General features: G+C 40.0%; 1 protein-coding gene across 5 annotated transcripts in view; it reads left to right on the top strand.

The window, feature by feature from the left end:
• osbpl3b (oxysterol binding protein-like 3b) overlaps positions 1–17,120 on the top strand; it is a 196,194-nt gene that overhangs the window by 145,894 nt on the left and 33,180 nt on the right. For all 5 annotated transcript variants that reach the window (XM_059654038.1, XM_048563469.2, XM_048563478.2 and 2 more), the window contains 4 exons: positions 1,911–2,158; positions 5,754–5,891; positions 6,991–7,054; positions 11,753–11,831. In XM_059654038.1, coding sequence (XP_059510021.1) covers positions 1,911–2,158; positions 5,754–5,891; positions 6,991–7,054; positions 11,753–11,831 — 529 coding nt within the window. The remainder of the gene's footprint in view (positions 1–1,910; positions 2,159–5,753; positions 5,892–6,990; positions 7,055–11,752; positions 11,832–17,120) is intronic.

The following is a 17,120-nucleotide window of genomic DNA, read 5'->3' as shown; positions in this document are numbered from 1 at the left end:
TCTTCAGTTATATTGTTTCAAAATTTTGTTTGAAAATACACAATGGAGGAGGTAGTTTTTTTTCTCTATTCCATCATCCAGGGTGAAAATTATACTTTTCAAATTGTCACAGTGATAATTAGAATGTCATTGCCTTCAGACACTGGAATAAGGGACACTATGCCAATTCTAAACTGTATCATCTTCCTTTTACCAGTTTTGATTAATTTTCTACTGAAGACAGTGAATCATACTGAGGCATGATTCTGTGAACATTGGCAGCCTTCAAGTCGCCAAAGGTTCAGCATTTGGGTGTGAAAACCTGGAATGTTCTCTCAATGTCACATGTCTGGCTAATTGCCTATTAGAAGTAAAAATCTTAACTTTCTTCCCAACCTTCACTTACTCACTTCCTCACTTGTAGAGAGAGTGCTGGAGCTATGTAGTACCTGGACCATCAGTTTGACTGAGACTGACAGTACTGTCATCCTCAGAGATAAAAGGTAGGGCTTCTGGTGGAGCTAGATGTTTCTCTCTGTAGAGATCGAGGATAAGTTTGCAAAACCTGCGAGGCAAAATAGAGAGAGAAGATGTCATTACCTGTGGTTAGAAGTGTTGTGAAACGATTGGGAGAGATAGTGAGTTTGATGTGAGAGTTGCAGTGGAAGAGAGAGTGGTTACGTGTTTGGCGTGACGTGGATGTTTCAGCGTCCCTGCAGGAACTGTCCCAGCTGTCATCGAGGGCCAGAATATTCTCATGGTAGAGACTGAGAAGCCTGATATTGGATATGTTCCAAATTTGGATACTGTCTGCCATATGTCTGTCTTCTCCTGTAATGAGTAATTGGGGCTAATAAATGAGGTGACAGTGGGTGGTGTGCTCTGTCTTGCTGGTGCATTTTGGCATAAAGTGATGAAGTGTTTCAAAAAATTGAGGAAGCTGCACAGAACGGTTAGTGCTTTGGGATGTTGAGGGGGGGGCGTAAGTGAGGGAAGCTGTTGAAGGCAATAGTGAGAGTGGTGCAGCAAGTATTTTGGTGGGAGCTGGGTTCAGTGTCAGGGGAAGTAACTGTAAGGAGGCAGAGAGAGATGTGTGGCACTTAACTGGACCGAGCAGAGATGGTCAGTGACCGTTTTGTGGGACCGTTGTCCATTCCTCCACACTTGAGTTGGCATTGACCCAGGTGGCAATTTCACACCAACTGGCAGTATTCTCGAGGAAGAGAATGGCTTCGTCTGCAACCCCAGCCCACTAGGATCATATCAAAGAATTATGTTACCATCTTCTCCTTCTCTGATATCTTCTGACTTCATCTGTGGTCGAGCAGGGCAGCTTCAGAGTGCCAGTGATCATCTAGCTGCATTACGGTGGCATGGGTACAAGGGATGCTCGTGTTTCAGTGGATATCTGCTGAATGATAAGTTGTTCCAGGAAAGGTGCATGGTAAGATGGGGTGGAAATTAGACATGAGAATGCCATCGAGACAGGTGGATGACAAATGAGGCATGTTTCATATAAGATACAACTGGAGAACTCACTAGATCTCTGGTGACAAGCCCTTCAAAAGAACTCAGCGCAATTTGGACTTAGCCAAAAAAAGAGAAGTAAGGTTCAGCCCATTGGAGAATAATATTGAGCAAAATGTTAACCACACATTCCGTCTGATCCTGTTTGTTTCCTGTCTGTTGAATTGGATTAACATTCCCCCAGTGTATTTGTACAGTATATCAAATATGACTGTGATTGTTCATTAATAATGTTGGAACTGTTGTACTATCTGACTGCTGCCCTTTTTACTCTAGTGGTATTCTTCAGAAAAGGTGAGTATTTATTTGAATTTTCTGTAAAGAATGAATTGAAACAGTCACTGTAATTTTATCACCAAGTCTTCACAGTCTTAAGCAATATTTAATTTACTTGAATAAAACAGGCCCTGCCCAAAATGGTACAAGTCACAATATTAGAAGAAGATCATGCCTGCCAGCTCCAGGACCAGCCAATAGTAACATAAGCTTGTGGAATATTCTAAGGAATAACATAGGGAAAGATCTTTCTAAAGTTTCCATGCCAGTGCAGTTAAACGAACCAGTGAACACGCTGCAGCGCCTCTGTGAAGAACTGGAATATAGTGAGCTACTGGACAAGGCATCTCAATCTGATGATCCATTTGAAAGAATGGTAATTGAATATTTTATTTCATCTGAACATGCAAGGCCTGCACTAGATCCAGGATATGTGTTTGAATTTGTTCATGTATATTGCTTTGTTGGTGAAAAATGAAAAGCTATTGATAGTCCATTATTGCTCATGATCAGCAGGAATTTATGGTGCAATTAGTTTTGTAGCTGCCTGTAGGTTGATGTAGTTCATATCTTCCCTAACCATGCATTTCATCTCTTATATTCTTATCTACTTCCTCCTCTGATGTGTGCCTTTCTTAAGTTGATCTGCTCTTCTGTCTTACCTTTGTTTGCACTGATTTGCTTGTGTAGTTTAAACTAAAATTGCTTGAAGTGAACGAAAACAGAAGTTGTTGGAAAAGCTCAGCAGGTCTGGCATCTAATGTGAAGAAAACATTAGAGTTAATGTTTCTGGCCCGGTGACCCTTCCTCAGATTCCGACCCGGACCCAAAATTTTAACTCTGATTTTCTTTCTTCACCGTTGCTGCCAGACCGGCTGAGCTTGTCCAGCAACTTCTGCTTTTGTTCCTGATTTACAGCATCCTCAGCAATTTTGGTTTTTATTTTAAATATTTGAAGTACTTAGCTGGTCAGATAACATCTCTGGAGAGGGAAGCAAAGGCATGATCTTTACCAGGTGACAAACAGGAGGTGAGTCTGTTTAATAACCCATATCTGATGGGAAGCTGATTTAAATTTACATTTTCATAATGAAGACAGGTTTCCTGCCCCTTTGGAACCAGTGGGGATGGGAGTGGAGTTGGGGGAGATAAAATGTGAGATTCATGATATCCCTTAACAGCCGTCACTGAGGCTACTAATTGTCTGAAGAGAGAATCTGCAGTTCATGCCAAAGTGTCTCTTACATCAGAGGAATGCCAAACGAAACATGGGAGATGGAGTTGTGGTAGCAAGTACAGTACAGACCCTCTGTTCATTGAATGTGATCTAGATCTGTTGCTGAAGGCCTTAGAAGAAGTGACATACTCTTCCCACAGGGTGGCTGCACTTCTTTCAGCTTCATCCCTTTATTCCTCTTTCTCCTCAAGAGTTGAAAATATAATACTATTCCTTCAGTATCATTGGATCAAAAATCTTGGAATTCTCTTCCTAACAGCATTGTGGTCTGTGGTCAGCCATTGTTGGAAGATGGGCTGCACTGTTTCAAGATAGAAGCTCACCTTTATCTCAAGGGCCGATGGAAATGGGTAGCATATGCTAAAACAAAAAATAGAAGTTGCTCGGAAAGCTCAGCAGGTCTGGCAGCATCTGTGGAGAGAAATCAGAGTTAACATTTCGGGTCCAGTGACACTTGCTCAGAAGTGCTGGCCTAGCAAGTAACACCCACATCCCATAAGTGAATTTTTTTAAAAAAATCTCTCAGCTGGCATTTTGTCAGTTAATCAATCATTGTTGTATCAGTTTCCATATTGGCCTCTGTGACTACAGCAATTTAAACAAAAACACTAAATATACTGGCAGAAGTCCAGATGGTATTGTCATCTGGGGAAGGCAAAGGAGGCATTGGGCTGGTGATTTATTTTTGACCTTGCTAGAATAAGGCAAGAATAGGATCAAACAACTTTTGATGACAGTGTGCTGAAAAGGAATAACTTGCACTGCTTTTGACTCCCAATCCTTTCTGCCAACCCACTCCCTTGTTTATTAGAAGTTGCTTGCAAGATGAAACTTCTTTCATTTGTTTGTGGAAGTTCATGTGGGTGTCATTGTTGAGGCCAGTGATTGTTGCTCATTTATGTGTAAGTAAAATATTTTAAACTGGAAGGTGCTTGTTTTTGTTTAGAAAGATTGGTATTGCCCATAAGGACATAGGAGTAAAATTTATCATTCAGTACATTGTGTTTGTCTGATCTGATAACCCTTAATTCCACTTCCTGTCTTGTTCCCCATAATCCATGATTCCCTTACTGATTTAAAAAAAAACTCTGTCTCAGCCTTGAATATAGTGAATGACCTAACCTCAACAGCCCACTGTGGTAAAGAGTTCCACAAATTAACTTCCTTAACAAATTCTTCTTTTTCTCTGCTATAAAAGGGTGATTCCCTTATTCTGATATTATGCCCGCTGGTCGTAGACTCTCCCAGAAGTAGAAAACTATCTTTTTGCATTTATCCAGTCAAGTTCCCTGAAAGTCTTGTATGTTTCTACTCAGCATTGCCTCGATAAGGTAGTCCCGTTGTACCTGGGATCAAACTTGTGGACTGCCTACAATGATAGTAAATCTTTCCTTGGAATAAGCCCCAAAACTGTTCAGTATTTCAGTTGTCATTTGGCTAAGCTAGTGCCTTGTATAGTTTTAGCAAGACTCTCTTTTTAATGTACTTCATTCATTTTGAAGTAAAGGCCAATAGCCCATTTACCCTCTCTATTACCCGCTCAATTTGTATGTTTATCACATTTGTATGTGATAAACGTCTGGACCGTGTTTATCCAGTTAAACTCGGCTGTCATCTGAAGATCGGCAAGGGTTGTTCACATACGTGCAACTGGTGCATCCCGCTGTGTAATAGCTTTCTGCAGTCTTTCTCCATTTGAATGATATTCTGCTCCTCTATTCTTCCTGCCAAAGTGCACAGCTTCACATTTGCCTAATGATATTCTGTCTGCAAAGTTTTTGTCCATTGCATAACCTGTATATGTGGATCTCTGCAGACTCTTTGTGTTATCCTGACCATTTGCCTTCCCACCTATTTTTGTGTCATCACAAACTTGGCTATTGTACAATTGCTAAATGTTATGGCTATAGCATTGATCCCTGTGGTTCTCCATTAGTTGCAGGTTGCCATCCTTATTCCAATACTCTACCTTTTGTTAGTTAGCCAATCCATTATCCATGCTGGTATACTACCTCTAACAACATGGACTGTTACCTCACATACCTTAACATGTGTTCCCTTATCAAACGTCTTCTGAAAATCCAAATGTTTTGTATCCACTGCTTCCCCTTAACTATCTCGCTTAATACCTCTTAGAATTCTAATAACCCTAGCCAAGCTGGTGATATATTGCACATGCATTCTGTGATTATCAGCAATCATTTATGCCTTTGTTGCCCGAGTACTGCAATTTCACTAAAATTCTTAGAAAAGATCAAGATTCATACTTCTGAGCTGATCTGTGTGATAACAAATTGGTTCCCCCAATGAAGCTATTACAAAATTTGGATAATAATGTTATATTTTGGGGGAGTGTAAAATTGCACACATTTAAATTTTTGCTATTAAGAATGATTGTAGAATTTCTTTTCTTTGCCAGCCTTTAAAAACAGCAAAAAGAGGACAGATTTGAAAATATGCATTTGTGAATTTTTTTTGTTTGTTTTGTCCAAATTACTTTGGAGCATTGAATAATAGTAGAATTTACAAGGTCAATACCAGATTTAGGTTTATAAAGTTTTATTTGTTCTTTGTTTTCAATGGAGAAAATGCATGTTTAATGAACATCCCTGTATTTTAAATGCAATTAATGGTTTGGTAATGTTTCAAGTTTTATAACCTAATGGCCCAGTATTCCATTAAGCAGTTAAAGTGATGGAATAAGAACAGTCATTTATCTCTTGTATTCCCATAGGTTTTTGTGGCAGCTTTTGCAGTTTCAGCATATGCATCTTCATATTACAGAGCTGGAAGTAAGCCATTTAACCCAGTTCTAGGGGAGTCCTATGAATGCATAAGAAAAGAACAAGGCTTCCGGTTTATTGCTGAACAGGTAATGGCTCTTGATGCATAACACGTATATACAATTAAAGAGAGTGACTGAACAGCTGGGTTTCCTGCACAGGCCCTAGTTGTATTGAGAAACGGGGAAGAAAGACTTCTGGTTAAGCAAAATTATACTTGTAATAAGTGCCTGGTAAATCAGAAGTGTTTCTACTCTAATTTCTAGGGGACTGTAATCATAATTTCCAAGGGACTGGTTATTTCTGTATACATTACAACAGCTTTTATCAAAGAAGACCTCAAATAGGTGGTTTTCAGTGCTGTTTTTGTCTTATATAGTCAAGCTTTTCAATGCAATTGGCCCATTCCATGTGTAGAAGTATTGCAGTCTGGACCATGTTTATCCAGTTAAACTCGGCTGTCATCTGAAGATCGGCAAGGGTTGTTCACATACGTGCAACTGGTGCATCAGCAATATCATACTGCTGCAACGGCAGGAACGACTCTTATGGGTTATTTTCATAAATGTTAGACTGTAGATGAAAGCAGAAGGAATTGATGCCATAGACATCAATTTATCTTGAGAATGCAGAGATCGTTTACCTTTGATATTGTCGGCAAAATGTCAACAGCTCTCAGGTGATATAATTTTCACAGGGGTCTTAAGTTACATACTGTCTGAAGTTTCCCAGGGCAGCCCAGGAATCACGAAGATATTGGTCCCAATTTTGCTTATCCAAAAGGTGTAAATATGGCAGAATTTTGGTAGAACATGATTCTGTTCAGTTTTCTGATCCTCTGAATTTGAAGCCAATTGGGAATTAAGGTTTTCATTACAGAAGTAGAAAAAAGAAATGAAAATGAGCCATGAATGCAAGCTTTTGCTAAGTTGTAGGTGTTCTACACTCTAGTACCCCATCAAAGTTAGTGGATAGATACACTAACCAACAAAGTGGGAATTTTCTGTGCGGCTGGCAGATGAAGGTGTTAACAGCAACAATCACATCAAATTGATAGTTAAAGACAAAAGTGTATTTGTGAATTTTGGACTTGTATTTCAAATTAAGGTGACAAAGGTAACTGTTAAATAGCAAATTTATGGAAGAAAATCTTAACATGCTTCACTTTCTATCAATGCTTCGGTTTAGGTCAGCCACCATCCTCCAATATCAACATGCCACGCTGAATCAAAAAACTTTACTTTCTGGCAAGGTAGGTGTATGCTGAATGGGGAATTTTGTGCTATTTCTAAGGAACGGAAGAAGAGTTTTTATAAAACTTAAGGTTTTGTGTGTTCAGGAATAAAAGCAGTTTGGAAATTTCATTGTGGAAGAGCAGTCAGAAAGGAAGCTTTTCTTGTTACTAGGTTGGAAATGGGAAAGCATGAATCTTTGGAATGGATTGCTTGTCTATAAGATGGAGAAGCAGAAGCAGATCATTCATCAAGTCTGCTCTGCCATTCAATGAATTTGTGGCTGATTGAATAAATTTCAACTCCATTCCTGCCTTAAAAGGTCAACCTGTTATTTTGAGATTATGCCCTCTGGTTATTGACTCTTCCAGGTGGGGCAATAACCATTCCATGCCTACCCTGTCAAGTCCCCCAAGAAATTTTCCTGTTTCAATAAGGTCACCTCTCATTATTCTAAATTCCAATGAGTCCAGACCTAACCTACTTAACCCCTCCTCATGAGAGTGTCCCTCAATACTTGGTATCAGCCCAGTGAAACTTCACTCGACTGTCCCCAATGCCAGTATATCTTTTCTTGGATAAGGGGCCCAAAACTGTCATAGTATTCCAACTGTAGTCAGACTGGTGCTAGAATGGTTTTAGCTGTGAAGTAGAAGTCCAGCATTCTGTTTACCCCCACCCACCCCATTGCCTGCTAAACCTGTGTGCTACGTTTTTGGAATCTATACACAAACCTCAAACTCCTTTGTTCTGTAGCTTTCTGTAGTCTTTCCGCATTGAAATATTATTCAGTATCTCTTTTCCTGCCAAAGTACACAATCTCACATGTTTCTATATTGTATACATCTGTCAAGTGTTTTGTATCCACTTGCTTAACTTGTTTACAATCCTTTTGTAGACTCTTTGTGTCATCTTCACCACCTGCCTTCTCACCTGTTTTGTGTCAATGCCAAATTTGGCTATTGTATTTGACTTTCCTTATTCAAATCTTTAATATATATTGTAAATAAATGTGGCCCCCGCAGTGATAGCTGAGGTACTCTACTAGTGACAGTTTGCCATTCTGAAATTGCCTCCCTGATCTCAACCTTCTAGTCTCTGTTAGTAAATCCTCAGTTTGTGCCAGTATGTGACCTCCAATGCAATAGGCTGTTGTCTTATTTAGTAGCCTAATGTGTGGAACCTTGTCAAATGCCTTCAGAAAATCTGTCTACATTGTTTCCCATTAATCTCTCCTACTTGTTACTACTATAAAGAAGTGTGATAAATTTGTCAGGCATGATTTCTGCTTTGTGAAGCCATGCTGACTCCGCTTGATCATATTATGTATTCCTAAATGCTCTGTAATTACATCCTTTATGATGCTCTTCAACAATTTACCAATCACCAATGTCAAACTAACTAGGTTGTAACTACTTATTCTTTCCATTTTTATGTAAGACAGTTACATCTGCAGTTTTCCAATCCTTCTGGACTTTGCAGAATCTAAGTATTTTTACAAGATTACTATCAGTGCCACCAGTATCTCTGTAGATACTTCTTTAAATATCCGAGGATGCAGCCCATCAGTTCCAGGGAATTTATCAGTCTTGGCTCCATTTTTTCCCTAGAACTTTTTCTCTAATATTATTTATTGCATTTATTTCCTCTCAACCTTTTGCCCCTTGATTATTTAGTGATTTTGGAATGCTATTAGTGTCTTCTTCAGTTAAGACTTATGCAAAGTATTTATTCCTCTTCCATTTCCTTGTTCTCTATTATTATTGTTTCCTTCACCCCACCTCTTAGCCCCACTCGTGGATTCAATATCTTCTGATCCAAAATCATTTCTACCTCACTGACCTTTATTCTCTCTGTCCTTTTGAAAAATCATATACTTTGCTTATTTAGTTCACAGCTTTGATCTCCTTGTAAGCATTCTCCGTAATACCTATAGGATCCCAACCAGTTGCATATATTTGTATGAATTCATTTATTTTGTTTCAAATACTATATGCATTTAAGTAAAGAACCATTTACCTTTCTACCATTTCTTAAATACTTTGACCCTTTTTAGTGCTTTTTTTCTATGTTTGTACATGTTGTGTAATCTGGGTTTCATTATTCAAATAGCTTCCCTGTAATTGTCTCCCATCCTCTTACTCTGTAAGCCTATATTTCCCGTCTCCCCAATCCTCTCCTGTCCAATTTATGTAAGACCCTGTCTATACCCTTTATTCTATTTGCCAATGTACTTCTCCAAAACTACTTGATTTTATTTACTTCGCGCCAGTTTGCCTGTGGCTCATTGTAACCCCAATGTTACTACCTTGGAGCTGCTGCTTTGTAATTTAACTCCGACATTTTTGAAATCTTTCAGTAAAAACTCTTTTCTGCTCCTTTCAATGCCATTGGTACCAAATTAGAAGATGCCAACTTGGATCCTTCGCCACCCACCCGGAGGTCTTCTCCAGCCTCCCCTTTTCTTTATCAAAGAACGGCACATAAATCTTTACTACCCAAGAGCAGGTCAGAGGTTAGGAATCCTGCAGTATATAACTCCAGTCTTCGAATTCTGTCCAGCATCTACAAGGCACAAGTCAGGCAGGTGATGGAGTACTCTCCAGTTGCTTGGATCAGTGCAGCTTCAACAACACTCAAGCTTAATACCATTCAGGAAAAAGCAGCCCACCTGGTTAACACCACATCCATGAACATTAGCTTCCTCCATCATCAGTGCTTAGTAATAGCAGTGTGCACCACCTACAAGATCTACCACCTGTCTGCCCATTCCAACAACTTGTGTTCATTTGAAGCTCTATGCTATCTACCTTTTAGGCCTGAATGCTCCAAAATTCCTCGTCTACAAATGTTGAAATTGTGCAGTTTGAAATTTCTTGTTTCCATATTTTGAAATTGCCCAGCATATACCCAGCTGGATGATTCAGCTATTTCAGGAAGGACATGGGTTCCAACATTGACAACTACAAATATCCTTTTTTATCAGAAAACCATCTATTAAACACCACCTGTAACAGATCGCCAACTTCATATCCACGTTGTTACTACCGCTACTATTTTTTGCTCTCAACATCTGTTATCCCGTGACAAAGTTAATTAAGGATGATTTCCCTTAACCCAGTGGTTTTCCTTAATTAGCCCACATTTTTTGCTCACGATTGTTAATTTTATCCCGGGGTATTGTTTTCGGAAGCATTCCCCACCAGCACCAAAGTTAACATAACTGACCTACAAATGTTGGTCTTATCTTTGCACATTCTTCTTTCAAATAAGATTGCAGTGTTCCAGTTCTGTGGCATTGCCATTCACTCAAAGTCTGGAAAAATACAATCTGATGCCTCAACTTTCCAGTTTCTGCAGCTTCCTTGAATGTGTTCCATCTGCTTCTGGAGCCTTATCAGTTTTAACTGCAGTTAGGCTAATCTGACTCCTCTTTTGCCAGTTTTAAACCTTTCAATTGTTTGAGCTCCCTTTCCTTTCACCATGATCTGAGTAGTATTTCCTTACTGTCTAGCTCCATTGCTTACCATATTGACCTCAATGTTTCCATTTTCCTTAATGCTTTTTAATTCCTGATTCAGTACACCAATTCACTCTATTTGATCTTCTGTTTTGGTACATGCACATTTCTGTAGAACATAGAACATTTCAGCACAGTACAGGCCCTTCGGCCCTCGATGTTGTGCCGACCTGTTTTATATCCTCCATTTTCCCCTTGGAAATCTGAGCAAGGATTACTGGGCATGTGCCATACACTGCAACAAATCAACAGATCTACATTGCAAATTTAGAAAAGCTGCCCATTCTATGACCAGTGCCAATAATTACATCTGATATCGCATTAATACATTTTCAAGATAAGTTGCTTAATTCTAAGACTTTTCAATGGATTGCAGCATTCAATATTAGCTAACCAAAAGAAGAAAGTGGAAATGAGAATTTATTTTTAGGCAAAGGGTTACTTGAATGTTGCCCCATCTGTTTCTGGTTAATTTAAAGTCCACAATAATCTTTAAAATGGGATTTCACATAAAGGACCAGGTTATTTTGCAGCACTGAATGTGGCTATTTAACTCATGGCTCCTAAACTGGTTCTCTGGAAGAGTCGTCTACTTAGTTCCATCCCTCTACTTATTCCCTATTCTATTAATACATTTTTCTTCTTTTTCAATAGTTACTGATTTTTTTTGTTGTTGTGATGAACTCACTCCTCTTTCTGGTGCAGAATTTGCATTAGTGGAGTGTAGGTAGAGTGGGATATAAAATGAATTGGATAACTCTTTCAGAATGCTGATTACAATGAATTGAATGAGTTGCTGTGCTGTGTTCAGTGAACACATATGATCTGTAAAATATTTGGCTTGTTCATGTCATAGGAATGTATCCTGCCATGCCTTGCAAAACTATCTGGAACATTACTGACAATGAATTAAACAGGAAGAGATTCCTTGAACCACAGTAAGAAGTGAGTTGGTCAGAAAGCAGAAATGAATTAGGACTTTTTTTGGGCATGCATATTCTCCAATTAAGCAGAATACTTGCAGCTAAAAGTATTGTGTGTTAATAAGAGAATGGATAAGTAGCTAAATTAAAACAATAAATTACTAATTAGTAAGCTGTAATTGCAATATAAGATTATTATGTAAGTATAAAATAATTTCTGATTGGTCTCAAAGTGTCATTTTATATTTATGGAGTTTTTCAAACTCTCATTTTAGACGTGAGGTGGAAGAACAAGTTCTGGGGTAAATCAATGGAGATTGTTCCTGTTGGTACAATTCATGTAACTCTACCAACGTAAGTACAATTGGAGAATGAATCCTGCTGCAGGAAAAAAAATTAAGCAAGTTTATATTGATTTAAAATTCAGATTGATAAAGCTAATACGATGTATTCCAAGAACGCTCTTGTTTTCTTTCTACCCATTACTGTCTAACAATCCTGTTGAATGCCAGGTTTTTCATTAACTTTCTGTCCAGTTAGAAGGATTAACTTGATACATAATTATATATGATTTGATCTAAGTTGATCCACCAAACGCTCACATTTTATAACGAGTTTACGTTAGTTTCAAGGTTGTATTAAATGTGAAACAATAGAGAGGCTTCTAGAATTCTAGGATTTATCTTTTTTTCAGCAACTTTGGAAAAAGATTTTCCTTCCATTTATTTCTTAACCCATCATGTTACCTGCATAATTTATCTCTATAACGATTTCTGTAACTGCCTCTTGCACAAAATTCAAGATGTTTTCTGTTTTATTCAAAACCTAGAAAATCTGTCTAATAACTAAAGCTTAGTTATTAGTAAGGTGGATGATGATCTCGTTAATCTGTATTTTTGATGTATATTCAATTTACTTTATGGGAAGAATTCTATCGAACAAGTTCCATTTGTTGCATTTTTAAAGTTAACTAAGCCTCATTCTTTTGTTCACTTTGCTGTATAATTAATTACAGCATTATTGGTCAAGAATTCATTTTTATATAATTTAGGTTCTTTGCCACATTACACCCACTTTGCACATGCTTATGAAATTTGCAGTGGGCTGATGCATCATTTACTTCATCTCCTGATTACTCATTGTTTACCTACTAATGTTGTATCAGCATCTTACTGATGCAATTAATGTGATGGTTTGGAACATTTTCAGCAGATACGAAGGAATAATTTCTTAGTATATGTATGAATAACTGCATCTTTATAAAATGTTTTATTTTGCGCAATGATGCACAAAATGGTGAAATACTATTTACTGTCTGCACAAATTCATATTCAAAATATCCTTTAATCTTGAAGCATATCCTAAGGCACTTCAGCTGTATGAGTTACTTGTGTATCAACAAAGTACTGTATTCTTTTATTTAAAATCTAATTTTGCATATTTACATGAGGTTAATTGAATAATGAAATATCTACTTCCCTTTAAATGAGGCCAAACATTTTTGGCCAAATTCTTTCCGTTAAAGATAATGGGAGGCTAACAGTGTTAAGCCATATTAAACCTAAGTTTAGCAGCAAATACTACAATGTTTAGAAGACCCAAGATGCTGGCTGAGATGAACTGTTCTTCTGTAAACTCCACAAACACAGCATCTCAAGCGGGAGAAAATTACTGCGGATGCTGGAATCTGTACTGAAAAACAAAAAATGCTAGAGACCATTACAGGTCAGGCAGCATCCATGGAGAGAAAGCAAGCTCTGATGAAAAGTCATCTACATTAGCTTGCTTTCGTTCTGTGGATACTGCCTGACCTGCTGTGATCTCTAGCATTTTGTTCGTTTTCAGTGTAGCATCTCGAGATCTGGCTCTCATTCAAGTAGACTGAATGGTGTAGGATCACTGTCTTGATACCATGGATATATACTAAATTTGCCACAAAACATTGAGGCTTGTCTATTCCAGTATATTTGATCTTTTGCCAACATGGTGAGTCTAAATTACAGTCTAACAAACTTTTTGGCACCGAAAGTTAATTTGCAAATGAATTTAATATTTGTAGAATTGATTTTCTGTAAAATGTGTGTTTGCATTTCCTTTCTGTCTATTTTATCTCTGTTAATCAAAACTTTCATTCTCTTCATTTTGAGACTTAGACCTGATTTTACGTTGAATGCACCATTTAAACTGATATTACTTGTTCAAACTCTGTATTGCGCATCAATTGTTCTTCAATCTGATTGATTAAGAAACAAAATCAGAAGTTGCTGAAAAAGCTCAGCAGCATCTAAGGAGAGAAATCAGACTTAACATTTGAGTCGAGTGACCCTTCTTCAGAACTGATGGTAGCTAGGAAAAGGATGTGTTTTATACTGAAGATAGGGTGGGGAAAGGAGAAGGGAGGAAAAAAAGATGGGAGGAGATGAAGCCCAAAGAGAGAAAAATACAGTAGGGCAAACAAAAGAATTAGATAAAGACCAGCCTAGGAAAATGAATAGCTGCTAATTATTAGTAGCTGACAGTGGGCTTTGTGTGGTAGAACCTCATGTGATGACAAGACCTGATGTGTGCTAGGTGGGAAGAAGGATGGAGAAAGGTGCTGAACGAGTTTTGAGAAGATTTGTAGCTCAGGTTGAGGTTCTGGATGTGAGTTTGCTCGCTGAGCTGGAAGGTTAGTTTTCAGACATTTCGTCACCGTTCTAGGTAACAACATCAGTGAGCCTCCGACGAAGCACTGGTGTTATGTCCCACTTTCTATTTATCTGGTTTGGGTTCCTTGGGTTGGTGATGTCATTTCCTGTTCTTTTTCTCAGGGGGTGGTAGATGGGCTCCAAATCAATGTGTTTGTTGATGGAGTTCCGGTTGGAATGCCATGCCCTAGGAATTCTCGTGCGTGTCTCTATTTGGCTTGTCCTAGGATGGATGTGTTGTCCCAATCAAAGTGGTGTCCTTCCTCATCTGCATGTAAGGATACTAGTGAACATCAACTAGCCACAAAACGACATGACCCACTATCACTCGTATCCGGAGGTTGGTGGGGTGGTGTGTGAGATTGAGGGGGATCCTCTTTGGGCGGTTGTGGCGGGGGCGGGGTGTAAGGGATGTGTTGCATGAAATGCGGGAGTCGCGGTGAAGGGCATTCTCGACCACTGTGGGGCGAAGTTGCAGTCCTTGAAGAACTTGGACATCTGGGATGTGCGGGAGTGGAATGCCTCATCGTGGGAGCAGATGCAGCAGAGGAATTGGGAATAGAGGATGGAATTTTTGCAGGAGGGTGGGTGGGAGGAGGTGTATTCCAGGTAGCTTTGGGAGTCGGTGGGCTTGAAATGGACATCAGTTACAAGCTGGTTGCCTGAGGTGGAGACTGAGAAGTCCAGGAGGGTGAGGGATGTGCTGGAGATGGCCCAGGTGAACTGAAGGTTGGAGTGGAAGGTGTTGGTGAAGTGGATGAACTGTTCGAGCTCCTCTGGGGAGCAAGAGGCAGCGCCGATACAGTCATCAATGTAACGGAGGAAGAGGTGGGGTTTGGGGCCTGTGTAGGTGCGGAAGAGGGACTGTTCCACGTAGCCTACAAAGATGCAGGCATAGCTGAGGCCCATGCGGGTGCCCATGGCCACCCCCTTGGTCTGTAGGAAGTGGGAAGAATGGAAGGAGAAGTTGTTGAGGGTGAGGACGAGTTTGGCTAGGCGGATGAGCGTGTCAGTGGAGGGGGACTGGTCGGGCCCCCGCACCCGCCACAACCACCCAAAGAGGATCCCCCTCGTTCTCACCCACCACCCCACCAACCTCCGGATGCAACGCATCATCCTCCGACACTTCCGCCATCTACAGTCCGACCCCACCACCCAAGACATTTTTCCATCCCCACCCTTGTCTGCTTTCCGGAGAGACTGCTCTCTCCGTGACTCCCTTGTTCGCTCCACACTGCCCTCCAACCCCACCACACCGGGCACCTTCCCCTGCAACCACAGGAAATGCCACACTTGCCCCCACACCACCTCCCGCACCCCTATCCAAGGTCCCAAGATGACTTTCCATATTAAGCAGAGGTTCACCTGCACATCTGCCAATGTGGTATACTGTATCCATTGTACCCGGTGTGGCTTCCTCTACATTGGGGAAACCAAGCGGAGGCTTGGGGACCGCTTTGCAGAACACCTCCGCTCAGTTTGCAATAAACAACTGCACCTCCCAGTCGCGAACCATTTCAACTCCGCCTCCCATTCTTTAGATGACATGTCCATCACGGGCCTCCTGCAGTGCCATAATCCTGCCACCCGAAGGTTGCAGGAACAGCAGCTCATATTCCGCTTGGGAACCCTGCAGCCCAATGGTATCAACGTGGACTTCACCAGCTTCAAAATCTCCCCTCCCCCCACTGCATCCCAAAACCAGTCCAGCCTGTCTCTGCCTCCCTAACCTGTTCTTCCTGTCACCTATCCCTTCCTCCCACCCCAAGCCGCACCTCCATCTCCTACCTACTAACCTCATCCCACCTCCTTGAATGTCCGTCTTCCCTGGACTGACCTATCCCCTCCCTACCTCCCCACCTATACTCTTCTCTCCACCTATCTTCTTTTCTCTCCATCTTCAGTCCGCCTCCCCCTGTCTCCCTCTTTTTATTCCAGAACCCTCACCCCATTCCCCTCTCTGATGAAGGTTTTAGGCCCGAAACGTCAGCTTTTGTGCTCCTGAGATGCTGCTGGGCCTGCTGTGTTCATCCAGCCTCACATTTTATTATCTTAGGTCCAGAAGTGAAGTGTTAATTTTTAAAATACTTGGAACTGAACAGAAATGCACTGATCTTTAATCCCCATCTGATGAACAGGGCTGCTGTTTAAGTGAAATTCTATTCATTTTGCATCTGATTTCGGGATTATCCTGTTGTTGCGATCAAATCTTGCCATTCCATCAGTATTTTTGTTAAAATTGTTGGTCTTGTTCAAGACTGTTAATGGATGTTATAACCTGTCGGACAAGGTTTTTTTTTCTGAAATTGCTTAGTTTAAAAAGTCCCTGTAAATTTAAATAAATAACTATTCTTCAAACCTCTCCTGATTTTTTTTTTGTTTCTGTCCAGGTTCTGCTAGTGTACTTGGATTTTCCCACTGGGAAATTTCAGTAACAGTTTCAGGGAAGCTTGACAAGTCATTGAATTCCACCCCAGAAGGTGGTCTTCTGGTCTCTTGTGCCACCACTGATGCTAGCTGTTCAAATATAATAGCTGGACTATATTTATTGTGAGCAGCTGCAGATTTGTATCAACATTGATAAGTTTGTTTACTGTTCTTGTTTAGAGTCCAGAGCCACTCTTGTCCTTGTCCTTCACATATGCAATTCTGTTTCTTCTACGTGCAGTTTATGAAATCAGTACTATGAATTTAATCCTTTCTGCCACTACTGTCATCTATCTGATGACCAATCACCATGACTTAGAATGGGTGGAAATTCATAATATCCCACGACTGCTGTCCGATCAAGAATTCCAGTAGCAAACAGCAACATTTTACCTTGGAGTTAAATGTCAGCATCAGATAGAAGCTAGAAAGACTAGAGTTTAGATGATTATCAGGGAGGACAAAGAGTCCTTTGGAACACAATGACTTTCACAGATTCTGTGCTAATAAAAAACATGGCCTTGATTTT

Source organism: Stegostoma tigrinum, chromosome 2 (assembly GCF_030684315.1).
Source record: "Stegostoma tigrinum isolate sSteTig4 chromosome 2, sSteTig4.hap1, whole genome shotgun sequence".
NCBI classification, from domain to species: Eukaryota; Metazoa; Chordata; class Chondrichthyes; order Orectolobiformes; family Stegostomatidae; genus Stegostoma; species Stegostoma tigrinum.
The sequence above is the reverse complement of the archived record's forward strand: the minus strand, read 5'-3'. Positions and strand labels throughout refer to the sequence as shown.